This window comes from Sturnus vulgaris, chromosome 15, assembly GCF_052056855.1.
Source record: "Sturnus vulgaris isolate bStuVul1 chromosome 15, bStuVul1.hap1, whole genome shotgun sequence".
Lineage (NCBI taxonomy): Eukaryota > Metazoa > Chordata > Aves > Passeriformes > Sturnidae > Sturnus > Sturnus vulgaris.
In genome coordinates, this window is record NC_142257.1 from 4,606,715 (window position 1) to 4,623,908 (window position 17,194).

The 17,194-nt window shown below is 48.3% G+C and overlaps 1 protein-coding gene across 1 annotated transcript in view; it reads left to right on the top strand.

The window, feature by feature from the left end:
* The first annotated feature begins 1,545 nt into the window (after positions 1 to 1,545).
* Positions 1,546 to 17,194, top strand: part of ADAM19 (ADAM metallopeptidase domain 19) — a 33,232-nt gene continuing 17,583 nt past the window's right edge. Inside the window, exons 1-5 of the mRNA XM_014875937.2 lie at positions 1,546 to 1,621; positions 1,992 to 2,071; positions 5,133 to 5,203; positions 15,005 to 15,083; positions 16,712 to 16,788. Of these exons, the coding sequence (XP_014731423.2) occupies positions 1,561 to 1,621; positions 1,992 to 2,071; positions 5,133 to 5,203; positions 15,005 to 15,083; positions 16,712 to 16,788 (368 nt within the window). The 5' untranslated portion in view covers positions 1,546 to 1,560. The remainder of the gene's footprint in view (positions 1,622 to 1,991; positions 2,072 to 5,132; positions 5,204 to 15,004; positions 15,084 to 16,711; positions 16,789 to 17,194) is intronic.

The following is a 17,194-nucleotide window of genomic DNA, read 5'->3' on the forward strand; positions in this document are numbered from 1 at the left end:
TTCAAAACAAGAAGATTTAGTTGTGCCATGAAAATTCATGACCTCTCTATGGGTCAGCTAAAATGTCACTTATAGCCCTCTCACCCTGATTATTCCCTCTAGGTGTCCCTACAGTGCCTGACTTTCCTCTGCCAGGGTGATATCAGGAATAAACTGACCTTCACAAGATCAGAGAGATTCAGTTTGTGAAGTGCAGGGGGACAAAGGGGACATGTGTGAGATATAAACCAAAATGGTATCTACAAATGGAAACAGTCACATTTCCTTTGGGCAGCCCTGCCAGGAGCCTGCAAAGACCTTCAGTACAAAAGAGATTAGAGTTTTCAATAGCATAAATAATCCTCTGGACAAGAGATAAAATCATTACTGTTATCTGGCAAACCTTTATTTTGAAGGGAGTATTCACTTCCTACCAGCCCGATTTACTTATACACTTATAACCTATCCACATGCAAATTCTCCCCATTTCTCATTTCCCTGGTGGTTCACCTACACAGATGCTTTAAGGGTAGAGATGAATGGGAGGGTTGAATGGATAATGCAGATCAATGTCAGTCTGAGGAGTGTGGCTGAGTGGTAATGGCTCTTCCTGCCACTCGGAGCTGACCCCACAAAAATCCCTATCAGCCAACCCTTGCAGCTCTGAGTGGGGCTGCGGCTGAGCTGGCTGGGAGCCACACGCAACTGACACAGTTGTTTTCTGTGGCCTCACAGGAGCTCCTACAGCACCACGGAGTCCCCCAGTGTTTGCAGCTGGTAACCTCAGCGTGGCTCCACTAACCTGGACTCTCCTGTCCTGGTGTGACCCCGACCCACGGGATAATTCAGCAGTGAGACACAGTCGTGCAGTCCCCAGGTGCTCAGCTCCCTGAAAGACAGAGATCCAGCAAAGAGATGGTGTGTGGGCTTCAAGCCTTGGCTCAGCCCTGAAGGATGCAGGAGAAGACAGGGATGCTCCTTTGGGAGCCTCATGGCGGTGACTGGGTATCCCTGAAGGGCAGCACTGGGAATACGAGCTGTGGATGTTCCCAAGTCCTTCCTTAAACCTGGCCCCGCCATCGACCTTGCGGGGAGAGAGGCAGTGAACATCCTTTTGCTTCTGCCCTTTTGTACAGGCAAATAAAAATCTATCCTGTATTCCTTCAGCTGTCCAGGAGTAATGTATTTCGCAGGAATGGAGACATTTAGGATGTCTCTGGAACCATGGCATCAGCCATGGTAAGATTGCATATAAATACAGCAAACAAATAAACAAACAACTCTTGATCTCCTTCCTTCCCCCAGCTCTCCCTTTTCTCCTAGCTTTGGACGCGCAAAGGATTTCCGTGCTGGAGAAGGGGCTGGAGCCAGAGGCAGCCCCAGGGAGGTGCCCGGGCTTCCCCCAGCCCCCGAGCGGGGACAGAGCCCAGCGCAGCCGCAGGGCAGAGCCGCTGGACCAGCGGGAGCTGTGCGGAGGGAGGAGAGGAGGGGAGGGGGCTGCGGGGCGGTGGGAGGGGACAGCAGGGGAGGGTTTATAGGGCGGTGGCGGCGGCGGAGAGCGGTCCCTGCTCCGCCGGAGCCATGCGGGGCCGGGGGCTGCTCTGCGGCATCGCCCTCTCGCTGCTGCTGCGGCCGCCGCCCCGTGAGTGCGGGATGCTCGGTCCTGGTGCGGGGTGCCGGGTCCGGGTGTGGGGTGCCCTGTCTGAGTACGGGATGCTCAGTCTGGCTGTGGGATGCCGGGTCCTGGTGCGGGATGCTCGGTCCTGGTGCAGAGTGCCCGGTCCGAGCGCGGGGTGCTCGATCCGAGTGCAGGATGCTTGGCCTGGAGCGCGACAGCCCTCCGCCAGAGCTGCGGCTATGGATGGATGGATGGATGGATGGGGTGGGGGATCCTCCTGCTTCTCCTACAATCAGCACACAGCTCCCTCTCCTCTGCCGCCCCGGCTTCGCGCTGCCTGAGGCCGGGATGCGGAGGGGTCAGGGATGCTGAGCCGCTCCTCTTGTCTCCGCAGCCGCGGCCGCCGAGGAGCGGCTCCAGCCCGAGCTGGTGGAGCCGCTCTGGGCAGCCCCGAGTGGCCTCGGAAGCCCCAAGGTAGGTCGCTCTCAGCGCTTGGTTTCTGTTTTGTTTGCAGATTTACCTTTGGGGGGGCAGGGGGGAGGATGTCGCGGTAGCACAGCACCTGGCGATGCGCGTTTTGGGTTTGTTAAGCTGCCGGGATGGGCCGGGAGCTGCCATAGCTCCTGCAGATCGCAGGGAAGGCTGGGTGAGCTGGCTGGAGCTTCTGGGAGCTGCATTCACCCTCTGCCATGCCTTAAAGCCTCGATCTGCATCTACCTGATCCGTGCCTGTGAAAGGGGAGCCATACAATCGGTAGCACTTAGGGAACAGCTGGATAGAAGAATCTGCTGTAGGAGAAGATAAGCCCAGAAAGCCATCTGTGTCCTGAACTGCATCAAAACAAGTGTGACCAGCAGGTCAAGAGAGAGGATTCTCTCTGGTCAGGTGAAACCTCACCTGCAGTGCTGTGTCTGGGATCCCCAGCACAGGAAAGATATCGACCTGCAGGAGCCAGGCCAGGGCTGGGCAGTGAAGATGCCCCAAGAGCTGTAACACCTCTCCTATGAAGACAGACTGAGAGAGTTGGGGTTGTTCATCCTGGAGAACTCTCTGGAAAGATCTTGTGGCACCTTTCAGTACCTAAAAGAGCTACAAGAGAGCTGGAGAGGGACTTTTCACAAAGGTGTGGAGTGACAAAACAAGAGAGAATGGCTTTAAGCTGAAAAAGGGCAGGTTTAGATGAGATATTTGGCAGAAATTTTTGACTGTGAGGCGGTGAGGTACTGGGAGCTTCTCTGCCCAGAGAAGCTGTGGGTGCATCCCTGGATGTGTGCAAGGCCAGGCTGGGTGGGGCTTGGAGCTATCTTTCCTAGTGGAAGGTGTTCCAGCCCAATGGCACAGGGATGGAACAAGATGATCTTTAAGATCCTTTCCAGCCCAAACTATTCTCTGGTTCTGTGAATCCCAGCTGTGAGGGTGCTTCACTAGGTAAGAAAAGCCAACCAGCAGCTCAGGTGGGTTTGGCTGTGTCTCAGACACTGTGTGTTAATACACATCTCACCCCTGTGCTGTTCCATGGGTGGATGGATAGTGATGGATAGTGGAAGTGGTGTCTCAATAGCTTCCAGACTCTGACAACCACTGGGGTCCAGGCATCATCAAATACAAAACACAAGCTTCCCAGGCTTGGTGTTGTTGCAATCAAGAAGGAATTGCAGTTTTGTGGTCAACAGAAAGAGGAAAGCCCACAGGGTATTTTTTTACATGGTGAACAACAAAAAAAGGGAAGCTCAGCATTATGGAGATGTGCCGTTTCTCTTGAATGCAGTGGTGTTAACTGGGAATTTATTAATGGGTCTTTTCCATATTATGAGGCTTTCTAAAATTTATCGTTGTGTTCTATTACAAAAAAACCACAAAAAACCATAAAGTGATTCTCTCATGATCTTTATTCTTTTTAAAATGCCCTTGCAGTACTGCCTGCAAGTTTTGGTTCTGTTATTGATAATGATACAAATACATCTGGAGTACATTTCCCCTTATATAAATTTGCTGGGTCTCAGGGGTCGCACTTGGTTTGTTTCAGGCAAGTTCCCATTGGCTCTGAAATGAGTGTTAGCAAAGCTTATATACAGCTGGGATATTTCATTTACACAGCAAGTGATGGACTGGAGCAGTGGGATTAGTGAAGGAGAAGGGAGGGTGATATTAGTAATAATGATACTTGCACAACCTTTGTGAAGAGATTTTTATGGTGATGGAGATCCTCAGCTATGGACAAAGCAGGCTTGCACTGCTTTCATGTTTCTGAATGAGGCACAGACCTACCCTGATATGAATTGAGCACCTGTGATTCAGTAAAAGAAGCTCTGCTTCTTGCAATTATCCCTTTTTGTACATCCTAAATGTATTAAGTTGTTTTGCATCATCTGCGTGGGCCTGATGCCACATCCTGGAAACTGAAGGAAGGATGAGCAAAACCCAGAATATGAGCAAGGAGCTGATAGGAAGAGATATTTGTATTTGCTGAGATGGCAATGAGCTGGCAGAACATCCCATTCAGTCAGCCTTGCTGTCTTTCACTTTCAATGTTCTGTTCTGCAAAGTCTCCCCCAACACTGACTTAGAAAATACAAGGGGTTAATAATTTCACTAACCCTCATGATTTATTTTCTTCTTCCAGCTGAATAAAGTGCATTGTTATATTAATATGAGTTATTTCTCTTCTGGGAAATTTTTTCATCCATTTTCTCTACAAGAAAGCGTTCAGACTTGGAAACCCCAAGCTGACTTTATGTAGTGGTTCTGCTTTGAGGGAGATAAAACTGCAGACCTCAGAGCCTCTTCTAGTTGCTCCTCTAAAAATCTTATTCTATGCTTTAAACCTCTGGAATGATTTTTTTTTTTTTTTTTTTTAATGCTGGGGTTAGTGTATGCATTTGCCATGGCACTAAGAAATTGGGGTGTACCAGCAGGCCCTGGGGAGGCCTGAAATGCTGTCTGTGCAATGGCTGGAGTCTGAAGGCATCCAAGGATCCCTGTTCTCTGCCTTTTTCTGGCACTTTCTGCCAGTAAAGGAATGATGTGAAAATCTCTGGAAGAGGCGTGATTCCTCTTGTCCTGAAATAGGCTCCTAAAAATGTCTTTCTGCAGTGACAACAAAGGCAGCTTTGGCTAACTAGCTCAGATATTTGACTCTTCAGCCTCTGGGGCAAGCTGGGATGTTGTGCTGAGCACAATCTACAGAGAGGGAGGTGCAGGGAGCTCTTCCCATGCAGCGGCACCTCCAAGCACTCCAGCACCAGGACTTGTTGCCTCGCCTGAGCACTTTATTGCTCCTGAGAGGCCAGGTGGTGTCTCTAGCTCAGGTACAGCATCCCAGCAGCATTCCTGGCCCTGCATGGCTGTGCTGTGAGATGCAGCAGCGTGCCTGGGGCTGGGAGCCACTGTGGTGCATCCCTTCCCTTCCCCTTCACTCCAGGTCTGAAGCAGGAGGAAGGCAAGGGGTGGTTTAAGGTCAGCTGCAGTTTCCAGTTTGTGTTTGTGTTCATAATTATGATGTATGAATAACAGGCACCCTGTCTCCTGCATGCAGCATCCACCCCGAGCTGAAGTTACAGTAAAGGCAGAAGGCCAGGAGCTCATCTTGGAACTGGAGAAAAACAGGTAAGTGTGTTTGTGCTCTGCACTGTGATCCCACTTAAATAATGAATAAGGATTACAGTGACATCAACAGGAAAACCTCCACTGACTTCAACAGGGTTTTGATAAAGACAGGATGTGGAAGTCCTTCACTGGATTTCAAGGTTATTCCAAGTCCCCTCAGATATTAATCAGCCAAGCAGCACACTATAGCAGAGCTTTGTCAGCAAAAAAAACAGATGGTGACCTGGCCCTCAGTGTATAAACTTATTTTTGCATCATAATTCTTCCTACATTAACTGGGAAATGTTGCTGATATGAAGCTCCCTATTTACTAAATGTCTCAGTGCTTTAGAGTCAGTGTGACTCTAACGAGGATTTCATTTGCTGTGATCCAAAGAGGTCCTGCTCTGCTTCCTGGGAGACATGATCTGACAGTTCCAATTCCATTAGTGCCCCTCATACTAAAGCAGACTGAAAAATTGTTTTTGCATTAACTGAATTGCAGCCTCCTCTCAGGCATGTGAGAGTAATGCTGTGTGCTATCATAGGGTGTGATGCATATTGAATTCAGCTGAAGCTGCAGGAGATTAAGGTAGGGAGGATTCTGGTCTGGAGGCCACCCCAGAGCCCTGTAGTTTCCAGGAGTGGAATAGCAGCTGGGAATTTAGCTGCAAGAAGCTTGTCTTTGCTCAGCAGTCCACTTACACTGTTGGTGTTCTATTTATTTTTAAATGGGTTTGAAGAAATACAACCAAATGTTTGTCTGCTAGAATCAGTAGGAATAATAACTTCAGAATAATGACCCTGTTTATATTTTAAATGTATTTTATGGATATCCCAACCACAGAGATTGAGGGCTCAGCTTTCCTCCTGGAAGAGTGCAATGTCTGAAGATCTTACTAGTTCTGATGGCAGTGCATAAACCTAAATGATATTCAGGGTGTTTTGGAGAAAAAACAGAGTTTTTTTGTCACTGTCTGCAGTAAAGCATGAAGGCTGATGGAAGAGAGTACTTCCTATGAGGTGTTTTCTGTAAAAAGTCACAAAAGCAACTGACAGTTCCAGTGCTGCAAAAACTGGATGCTTTTCACAGGCAGTCATGCACCAGTGTGGAACTCAACAGAAACAGCTATAAATTGTGTTTTTTAGCATGTTTCAGCTGGGAAAATAAGAGCAGGCACCATGAGCACTGCTCAGCCAGTCCTGTCTGGGGGAATAGCTGCTGCTGACAGTGGTACCATGGCAGGTCTGACCTGAGCCTGGAAGCAGCACAGCCTCTGGTGCTGCTGGGGGTCTCCTTCCAGCACTGCCAGGTCTTGCTGATTCTGCAGTTGCTGTGCAAAGGTCAATATTTCTGTCACAGCAGAAGCTGGCCAAGGAAAAGATCCTTGCTGAGTTGATCTGTTTCAGCTCCAAGCACAGTGATGTAAGCTCCAGGTGTTCATGGGAGAGGTGCTGTGCTATTTCCAGCACAGAAAAACCCTCTGGTGTTAGTAAACAGAGTTATAATAATAGAAGGGTCCTATTGTGTTTATTTCCTGAAATACATTTTCATTCATTGAGATGTATACACACAGGCCTGGATGTGTGCACACACTTCCACTGCAGGATGGATCTCCTTTATAAGTGCTGATGAAATACAGCAACTGGTTTGGAGCTTGTAATTTTTATTTTCAGTGGAAAATGGAAGTGATTCACAGATAGCAGTGCTTCATGTGCTAGTCTTGCCAAGCTCAAGAAAGGTGGGGGTACAATCACAGAATGCAATTAGTGGAAAGGCTCCACTTCTCAGAGACTTGTGAAAGTGCTGAAGTAATTTAGAGACTTAGAACAGGAATGATGAAGTCCCTGGGAGCCCTGGGTATTTATCAGCATCCACAGAGCACTTTTAAGTGGAGGCAAACGTCCTCTCCTTGTTGAAGAGTGTGGCAAGGCAGAGCCCAGCCTGGAGTTGCTTCACAGGAGCTCATCACTGCTCTTGCTTGTCTTACAGGGGAAGCTGAGGTTCTGGATTAGGTTTGGGGTGCTGAGTAGCTGCAGCATCCAGGACTTCTTCTGGGAAGAGTTAGTTGCCCAGGCACTGGAGAAAAAGTGAAGTCCCCCAAGTGGGAACTGTCCCTTCAAAGCTGTACAAAATCTGGAAGCTCCAGGTTGCAGATTCATGTGAAAATGGGCATAAGAGAACTGCAACTTTAAGGAAGGCACTTGAGACTTTTCAAACTAAAATAAGCCTCAGAATATTGGGCCATTTAATTGCTCCAGTTTAGAGGAGCCTTTGGAAACCAGCTTTGCTGCTGAGGTTGGTGCTGTGCTCCTCCTTGTCCCCGGGCTGAGCACAGGGATGTGAATGCACCCACCTGGCCCACATTTTGCCCTTGTACCCACATCCCAGACTCCCATCATTGAAGGAAAGCATTACATGATTGGCATAATTTGGGTTTGGTTGGGATATGATTCACCCAGTGGTTCCCAGAACTAGAAAGGAGATATGCCAAGCCACTGGAACTGCTTCAGGTGATGTTCTTAGTGGATTAGGCAGCCTTATTGCACATTCCCCACTCTCTTTCTGGAGAGACAACTGATAAAATTTGAAAAGTAGAGGAAGTGTCATAATCTGTACTTTGGTAGGGATGGAAGCTTTAGAAGAAACATTCTAGTTTCAATATGTGGAAGAAACGTTCACACCACCCAATTTCATATTCCATATGAAAAGGACATCATGTTCATCCACAGAGGTGAAACACAGAAATTATTGCACATCTTGCTTCAGAGCTGTGCCCAACCCAGTGTTTTGCAATAAGCTCATTACACATCTGCATTTGGGCTTCATATATCTGTGAATACAATAACTGCATTAGCAGTTTACATAATATTGCATTATTTCCTGTCCAGGAATTTGATAAGAAATCAGAAGCACACTGGAGTTTCAAGCAGAGTTCATGAACACATCAACATTTCAGGATAATGACAAAATATATCACTCAAATGACTCTGGCTTGTTTTAAATGACTCAAATCCACGTCCTGCAGCTGTGGGATTGGAAAGCTCAAAGCTGCACAAACAACAAATATATGGAGAGTTGCCTATAAAGCAGCTTTAAATTTGGCTGGGGCTTAGGGGCGGAAGAATCTTGAGTCCCAAACCTTGGATGAAAAGTGACTTTTTTTTTTAAAAGGCATTTGCATTTGTTAATAAAAAGCAGCTTTGAGCCAAACAGGGACAGGGCTGAGAGCCTCTCAATGTGTGTGGCAGCACTGCCTGGTGTGAGCCTTTTCTTAGTGAAGAGGAGAGCTCTCATTTACTCTGCAGAAACCTGCATGGAATTTGTCTTCTCACCTCAGTGAAGGAAAGGGAACACAAAATTCTCTCCTCTTCTCTCCTCTTCTCTCTTCTCTTCTCTTCTCTTCTCTTCTCTTCTCTCTTCTCTTCTCTTCTCTTCTCTTCTCTTCTCTTCTCTTCTCTCTTCTCTTCTCTTCTCTTCTCTTCTCTTCTCTTCTCTTCTCTTCTCTTCTCTTCTCTTCTCTTCTCTTCTCTTCTCTTCTCTTCTCTTCTCTTCTCTTCTCTTCTCTTCTCTCCTCTCCTCTCCTCTCCTCTTCTCTTCTCTTCTCTTCTCTTCTCTTCTCTTCTCTTTCTCTTCTCTTCTCTTCTCTTCTCTTCTCTTCTCTTCTCTTCTCTTCTCTCCTCTCCTCTCCTCTCCTCTCCTCTCCTCTCCTCTCCTCTCCTCTCCTCTCCTCTCCTCTCCTCTCCTCTCCTCTCCTCTCCTCTCCTCTCCTCTCCTCTCCTCTCCTCTCCTCTCCTCTCCTCTCCTCTCCTCTCCTCTCCTCTCCTCTCCTCTCCTCTCCTCTCCTCTCCTCTCCTCTCCTCTCCTCTCCTCTCCTCTCCTCTCCTCTCCTCTCCTCTCCTCTCCTTCCTCCTCCTCCTCTCCTCTCCTCTCCTCTCCTCTCTCTCCTCTCCTCTCCTCTCTCCCTCTCAGCTGCCGTGGGCATTGGAGGCTTCTCCAGGGGGTGTCCCTGTCTGTGTGTGAATCCCTGGGACAGCCTGGAGCTGTTTGTTTCGGCTCCTTTTTTCTGGCCACTGCTCTGGGTGGCAGAGCCCCAGTGGAGATGTGCAGGAACTGCCTGAGGACACAGCAAAGGAGGTCCAGACCTCATCTGGTCTGACCTCAGGAGCCAATAGAAAGTTGGTTTTAAGCCACTCTGATAAGGAGCAGTATCAATTCCAAGCTCTGCTGGCCCCACCTGGGAAGGTGACAAGCACTCCCATCCAGCCTGATTCCCTCAGTGGTGCAGTAAAAGATCTGTGTGTCACTTGTATTCCAGTGTTTCCTGCTTTTGCACATTTCCAGGGCCTCTCCTACCAACTGAGTGAGGAAGTTGCTGCCCATTTCTGAGCAGGAAGGATATATGAGATTATTGCACTGATGGGCTGCACATCATCAGTGTCTAATGGGCTTCCTTCATGGGCAGGGGTTAAGGGTTATGCAGAGGGGGAAATTGAGTTTATCCTGCTCTACTGTCTCTTGGAATCATCAGAAAAAACAGGGGTGGGACCTGGAAAGCCACAGCTGCTTTTCAGCTTCCTGATTCCCTCAGGATATTCAATGATTCTTCTGTGTGGGGCAGAGAGGAAGAGACTGAGAAATTGAGCCTTTAAAATCTTTTGTGCACTGACTCATTATCAGCCAGTTTTCCATTTATTTCATTTCCTTTTTCCTCTCTGGGCAACTTTTATGTTTCCTATTGGTAAGACAAGGGTCTATATGACAAATCTTGCTTGGGTGCTGTAACATAATTTACACAGTGAATGTTACAGATGATGTGGGTGGGAAAAGTCTTTAGTCTGTGATGCTTTCCTAGACCTTACAAATGGCTTGTTTAGTTCCACCTCAATAGTTGGGAAGCCACTTTTCCCTTCCAAATTGCTGTGTTTACACAATAAACATTTTCTTAGCAAAAGCTCTAGAGGAAGGGAGCTTAAGAGCTCCAGGATTCATCTGAATGGAACTCACTAAGGAAAGAAAAAAATTAGATTTCTTCGGTTTTATGAAGTGCCAGGTTTTGACTGCAATATTCCAGAGGCTTAAAATCTCTCATTTCCCAGTAGTGGTGGATATGGAAAACAGGCCTGCCTGCTTGTATTGTCATGAGTCATGTGTTGGTAGTGTTCAACATGGGGCCACTTCAGATTTTGATAATAAATTCTGGCTTTGGGGAGCATTTAAGTGACTGAGAGGCAAGAGTTCACATTCCCCTTCTTACCCTACTTGGATCCTGTTGAGAGACAATGGAGAGGGACTACAAATTGTAGATGGAAATTTCATGTCTAAAGTTTCTTGGGAAAATCAATTCCCTCCACCCCCAGTTGCTGGCAGCCTGGCTGGACAGATTTATTGTGATTTGAGGAAAGGGACAGGGAAAGAGATGTAAGAGACTGCAGGCTTCACTTTCCTTGGTCTCACGACTGAAAAATCAATGTCAGTGTTTCTCGTGAGAGCTTCATGGACCATTTGGCTTTTGTTTTTTGGGAGGAAATAAAAACCATGTCCATCTCCCAGATACTGCTGGGTGTTTCTGAACTGGCAGCTGTCCATGCAGACTAGCCCCTCTGTAAAATGAACCCAAACAAGATTGCTGATGGGACAGAATTATTAAAAGTCCTTCTTGCTCTAATTAATAAGAGCATCAGAATGCTGCTGGGGCCCCCTGGGTGATCTCAGGCTGGTGCAACTGAGTGTGTTCATGGCAGCCCTGAGCTCCTCTTAGGCGTGTGCTGACAAGTGATGTTTTATAGGCAAAACTGCTCCCATTCATCAAGAAAATAGGGGTGAGGTTCTCTAGAGCAGCTGGAAATGTGCACTCCCTCGAGAGGACACAGTCCAGCGAGCAGGGCCCAGCTTTCCTTCTGGTTTTGGGAGTGTTTGGGTGTGCTGTGCAGCCCCTCTTCCCCCAGCTGCTTCTCTGCTCCTCAGCAGTGGCCAGACGAGCTGACAGCCACGTCCTTTCCCTGTCCCCAGTGCCACAGGGGCACTGCCTGCCAAGAGAGCTGGGTTTGCCCTCAGCCTCTCCTGTTGAGAACCATCTCAGCTCACGAGTGCAGGATGTGAACCCCTGGCAGAGCATCCCGGCAGAGCCAGGCTGCCCTGTGCTCTCAGCTCTGCACGCAGGGAGCAGCCCAGGGAGGAGGGCTTTGTGTCAAACAATGATATCATTGACAGGCTGCAGAGGGACCAGCACGGCTCCACCACGGCCATCAGCAGGAACCACTCAGGCCATCTGTACATTATGGCACTGAGCCACTCTCCCTGCCTTTGGCTCCCTCACTTGTATCCAACCTGGCTCCCAAGGCTTCCTGGGGAACGATTCCTGCCAAGAGCAGGCTATTCCACCCTGTGCTTGGAGGCTGAGCTGGGGATTGACTGATCTTGCCGAAGGCTGGTCCCTGCTGGAAAGGTGTGAGGCTTCTCCAGAACATCCCCAGTGCTTGCATGCAGCTTGCCCTGGCCCCACACTGGCTGCAGCTGCTGTTGAGCTTTAGCAAAGGAGGGAGCTCCCATCCCAAAGCAGCTTTTTCTCTGACTTCATCAATTCTTCATGCTGATAACTCCTCTAATGAGAGACTCTGTGCTGCCTTTTAGGAAGATGATGTGTGCTAGCGATCTGCCAGCTGCCTGACTGGATCTCAGAAACCTTTAAGTGATGTTCTTTTGCATCCAGACTTCTGCAGCTTCAGCATGAGCTGCTGCAGGAGTGGTCACTGAGGCATGTAATGTAACTGAGAAGAAAGAATCAAATCGTGCAGTTTTTTTCCAGGCTTTCCTTCTCCAGCAAGGAGATGAACTCTGTGTTCTTCTGGAAACTTCCATCAGTGCTTTGCAGGGCTGAGCTCCCCTAGAATCAGCTGTTCAATCTGGCAGGGATGTTGTCCTGAAATGATGGCAGAGAAGGTTTTGGGTTATGGGTGTTTCTCTGCTGTTTATCCAACAACTGGTACACGTGGAAAAGAGAGTCAAGACTAGTTGATTACTCTGGTGCTCTCTTGGTGACAAGAAGGTTTGTTTGCTGTTTATTGACAGTTTGGTGAAAAGCTTGGTGCTTACTAAAGAAGTGAGTTGGGCTGGGAATGAAATTTTACAGGCTCAAAATAAGACACCAAGAATGTTGCAAGATGTTCTGTTGTTTTTCCTCTTTGCTCACTGCCCTCCCCACCACACCTTGTGCAATCCCCTGTGATAGCCCTTTCTGGCAGTGCTGCAAGAGCCCCAGGCCCCCCCTGCACTAAGGGAACTGTCTTCAAAAGAGGACTGTTTCAAGCTCAGAATAATGGATTTTTCTTAGGGACCCTGTGGTGTAGAGCAGGAGTCAAGTGGTGCAGAGAGGCTTGAGAGTTGCAACATGGAGATGACACAGGCTTTCAGCTGAGCAGCTGCATAAGTGTTCCTAAAAATTCGGGCAAAGCTCTTTAATCCACTCGAGGAGGGGCTGGAGCCTGAGTGTGCAAGTGGGAAGGGATGTGCACACCCCTTGTGCTGTGTGGCCTCATCCTGTGCCCTGGGCTCTGGTGCTCAGCACCAGGGCTGGGCAGGAGTCACAGCTCTGAGGAGCCTCCCGGGGGATGCTGAAGGGGAGATCAAGTGGCTATTCATGGCTAATGCTTTCCAAGAATAAAGGAGCAGGAGGAAAACACAAGCGTGCTTGTTTGGGAATGAAACAAGCAGGCTGTGCAAAGCCTCAGCTGCTGGGAATCCACCGTGTCTGGCTTTAATAGCACAGGGCAGATCACAGTGCCCTTCTGTCTGCCCCTGACACACACCAGATACCTGCCAGAGCATCGCTCAGGGCAATTTCCTGCCAGTTAATGCAATCTGTTGATTAAATATTTGTTTCTTGCACCCTTGCTGAGCAAGCTGCTGCAGACAGGGAGATGAAGGGAGTTATGTTCTGTGGGATGTTGCTTATCTTGGTTTTACAGACCTGGGGCAGCTGAAGGCAGCAGCCTCGCCTTCTGATCACTGATAGCGTCTGGTGATAAGAATTAACACATCAGAAAGACACAAAATGAGCTTTTCTGGGCTATGCTGAACTTAAAAGTGGAGATAAAAGGCTGCTTTCCTGACATCAGATGCTATCAAACACAGCAGTGGCACAGTTAAGCTGTTGTTAAACTGTGGATACTTGTTCAGCTGTCTGAGCCTTTGGATGCCAGGTGGATGAAGCACTTTCAAATACTGATAAAAGGTTTTTTCCTGTTATTCTGGTGTAATTTAATTAGATATCACAGGCACCCAGTCCCTTTTTAAAACAGAGATGCTTTCAAGGTTGATAGGATCTGACTGACAGGTACCAAAAGCCAAGATGGAATAATCTTTGTGTTTGCTTGTGATACAGTTTTCTTCATCCAGCTTAAAGAAATCAGGCAAAGCAAAGAAGAAAACTTTTTTCCCCTGCTTTCTAGCAGTTTAGTTCTAAAATCTGGTGCATTGCAGGCTTTAAACAGAGATGCAAAGGAGCTGCCCAGAGTGCATGTGGCATCCTCATGGATGGCAAATGTGGCACTTTGGTGGCCTGACAGCACCGTGGGGTTGCTGCAGGAGTGTATTTCATCAAAAGGGCATGTTCTGTGATCCTTCTCCAAATTTTTGCAAGACAAACTATTGTTTTTAAAAACTGCTTTAAATCTACATTTTATGGTTGCTGAGATGGACACAGGATATGACCTTCTTGGTTTGGCCCAGATTTTAACTTGCTGTAATTTTTACATCACTGTTTAACAAATGCAGATGTTTAAAAAGAAAAAGGCTGTTTCCTCTGGAACAAAATCAAAATGCTTTCTATTCAGTGCACAGGAGCTCCTTTTATAGACTTTTGGTCAGATCCTGGGTTGAAGACAGGGAGAATATTGTGTACATGGGGATGACATGAACAAATTCAAATTGGGGAATCAGCATTTTCCTACAACAAAGATGTGAACTGGCTTCTGGGCAGCAGTTGAAATGCAGATACAGATTGATTTATGATTGCACTCAGATTTGGGCAGTGGAGACAGTCTGGGTTTGAGCTGAGGACTCACGCTAGCACCCAGATGTGTCCTGAACTGACCTGTGTTGTGTTTGCTATGCTGGACTGGGTGTTTTGAATTTAATCCCAGTATATCTGGGGCATAATTTGGCAATAGAAAGAAAACTCTGCACAGAGACTTGTACCCATTAAGGGTCAGTGATTAGGTTGGGATGGTGGGTCTTTAAAAGTCCTAATGTAAAACTGAGTTATTCACTTGAAGCTGTTGGAATTGGATCTTGGTGCCTAATTGAACTCAAGGACAGGCTCTCTGTTATTGTTTTAATTTAATAAATGACTTGAAAGAGCAGTTAGATGGCTTGTGGGGCCCTTCCAGGAGAGGATGTGCTCTGTGAGAGGGGCTCAGCTCCCACCAGGACAGCAGGGAGATGGAAAGGGCAAGGTCAGCTGTGCCATCAGAGGGTGTTCTGCACAGGTAGCACAGCCCATGCTGATGATCCTGCCATGGATCCTGGGCCACAAGGAGCTGCCACTGCTCCCTGAACATGAGCCTGGCAGGAAGGACATGCTGAGAGCAGAGACAGAGCTCAGCTGGTGTCCTGTGAATCCCTGTCTCTCACCTGCCAGTGACTGCCCCAAATCCACAGCAATAATTCACAGCAGGAGGAATATTTACACTGATCTCAGAAAGCTGGATCTAGCTGATTTTCCAGCATTCCTAAGAAGCAGAAATCCAGATCAAAAGAAAGGTCTTACCATCTTGATTTTTTAATTTACTTTTCTTTCACCCCCTCCACTGTGTCTGCAGGAACCTCTTTGCACCAGGCTACACCGAGACCCACTACAACCAGACTGGCCAAGCCCAGAGCACCCCCCTGACCCACACGGTGAGTGCAGACATCCTTCCCTGCTGCTGTGCCTGCATGCAGGAGAACCTCTTCTTCCTGAGCTCTTTTTTTTTTTTTTTTTTGAGGGCACAGATCCCCACAGCTTTAAGCTAAAGGGGAAGGCAGTCCAGCTTTCTGATCTGGGAGGTTCCAGTGGGAAAGCTGCTCCATCCCCCAAAAATGGTAAAAACATCTTTCTGTTTTGCCTGAGCTCTGTTATGAGAGCCAAGGTCAGCCGCCAGCATTGCTCCCCTCTCTCTGGGTGCTGGTGTTTATTCCTCACACTGCTCACCCTCTTACTTTTAGTTTTGCCACCAGGTTCCCCATGTCGGGGACCTTCCCACCCTTTGGGAAAAACAGCCCCCATAAGCCAGCTCCCATTCAGTAAAAACCCCATAAATTACTGATCTCACACAGGCTTGGCTGGCTCTGCTGCAGCAGCACAAAGATGTGCATTGGTCACAAAGCAAAAATAAGAGATAAAATCCCCATGAGATCATCTTTCCTACTGCTGCCCTGGGGTGAGGAGAAGGGATATAATGAATATGTTGGCTTTTCTGCCCCAAAGCCTCCTTGTCCCAGCCAGAGGCTGCCTTTGTCTCACCAGCAGTGCTGGGACCGGGGCTGCCCCACTGCCCACGGTGTCACCTCTCTGGGGCTGGAGCCACATCCCTTGGGGTCTGACCCCGGGCCAGCTGCCATCGATGGGCAGCTCCTGCCACAGGCAGAAAGCTTTGGGTCTGTCCCAGTGCAGCAGCCATCCGAGACCTTTCCCTGGAGATTCAAAGCTCTCCATTTTTGCTGGCAACAAGGAGCTGTTTGATGCTCTGGCACGGGCAGTGCATGGCAGCTGAAAAGCCAAATTTCACTGCAGAGCCTCAGAGATTTAGCAGTGATAATCAGCTGCCAAATGCAGCAGAAAGGGAACAACTACAGAGTGTCAGCAGTGTTCACATGGCACTAAATACAGCACATGTGCCGTGTCCATCCCACCCGTGTCCATCCCACCCGTGTCCATCCCACCTGTGCCCATCCCCTTCGTGTCTGTCCCATCTGTGTCCATCCCATGTGTATCCATCCCATTCATGTCCATCCCCTTTGTGTCCATCCCACCCATGTCCATCCCTGTTGCTGTAGGGGTGTGTGTGACACACAAATACACACACTACATTTCAGAAGGCTGATATGCCATTTATTACAACAGTCGACTCTCTTTCATACACTCTACACAATTTACACTTTCTTCATTGGTCACTATTAGTCAACATAACGTTCATTGGTGTAAAACCCATCTCCGCCTCTGTTTTCCATAAAACTTTCTAAAAATACTCTCACAGCTTCAGGTTTCTTCTTGCTTATATTCTTCTTCTTCTCTTCTTGGTCTTCAGGCCAACTGCCTTGGTCAGAGAATACTTCTTAAAACAAACCTCATTCATTAACCCTCTCTAACCCACAGACCAGCTGTGGGCCCTACTGTCCATCCCATTTGTGTCCATCCCATTTATATCCATCCCACCCGTGTCCATCCCTTTTGTGTCCATCCCACCCGTGTGCATCCCCTTTGTGTCCATCCCATTTATATCCATCCCATCCATGCCCTGCCAACCCTGTCTCTCTCTGCCTTGCAGGAACATTGTTTTTACCACGGGGTCGTGCGTGGCTGGGAGCACTCCAGTGTCACCCTCAGCACCTGCCAAGGGCTTCGGTGAGTGCCTGGAGATGTGGGAATGTCCCCGGGAATGTCCCCTGGGAATGCCCCTGGGAATGTCCCCTGGGAATGCCCCTGGGAATGTCTCCTGGGAATGCCTCTGCTCAAGTGCTGCCACCCAAGCTCTGCTGGCAGCAGCCTGGCTGCCCTGGTTCTCTCCGAGTGGATGGACCAGCTCTCAAAGCCTACCCAGCCTGGGCATAAAAAGGGATATGTTGGGGAAAATGCAGGAATTGGGGTGTCATTAATAGCCACGGCTTCCTAACCAGTTCCAGCACCCTTTCCCCAGTGTGGACTGGTGCAATGACTGAGTTTAACTTGAGCCCACTGCAGCAAATTTAGTCTTGTCCAATTTAATCTTGTCAGTGGCTCAGGGCTGCATTTATCACAGCCAGGGACAGGA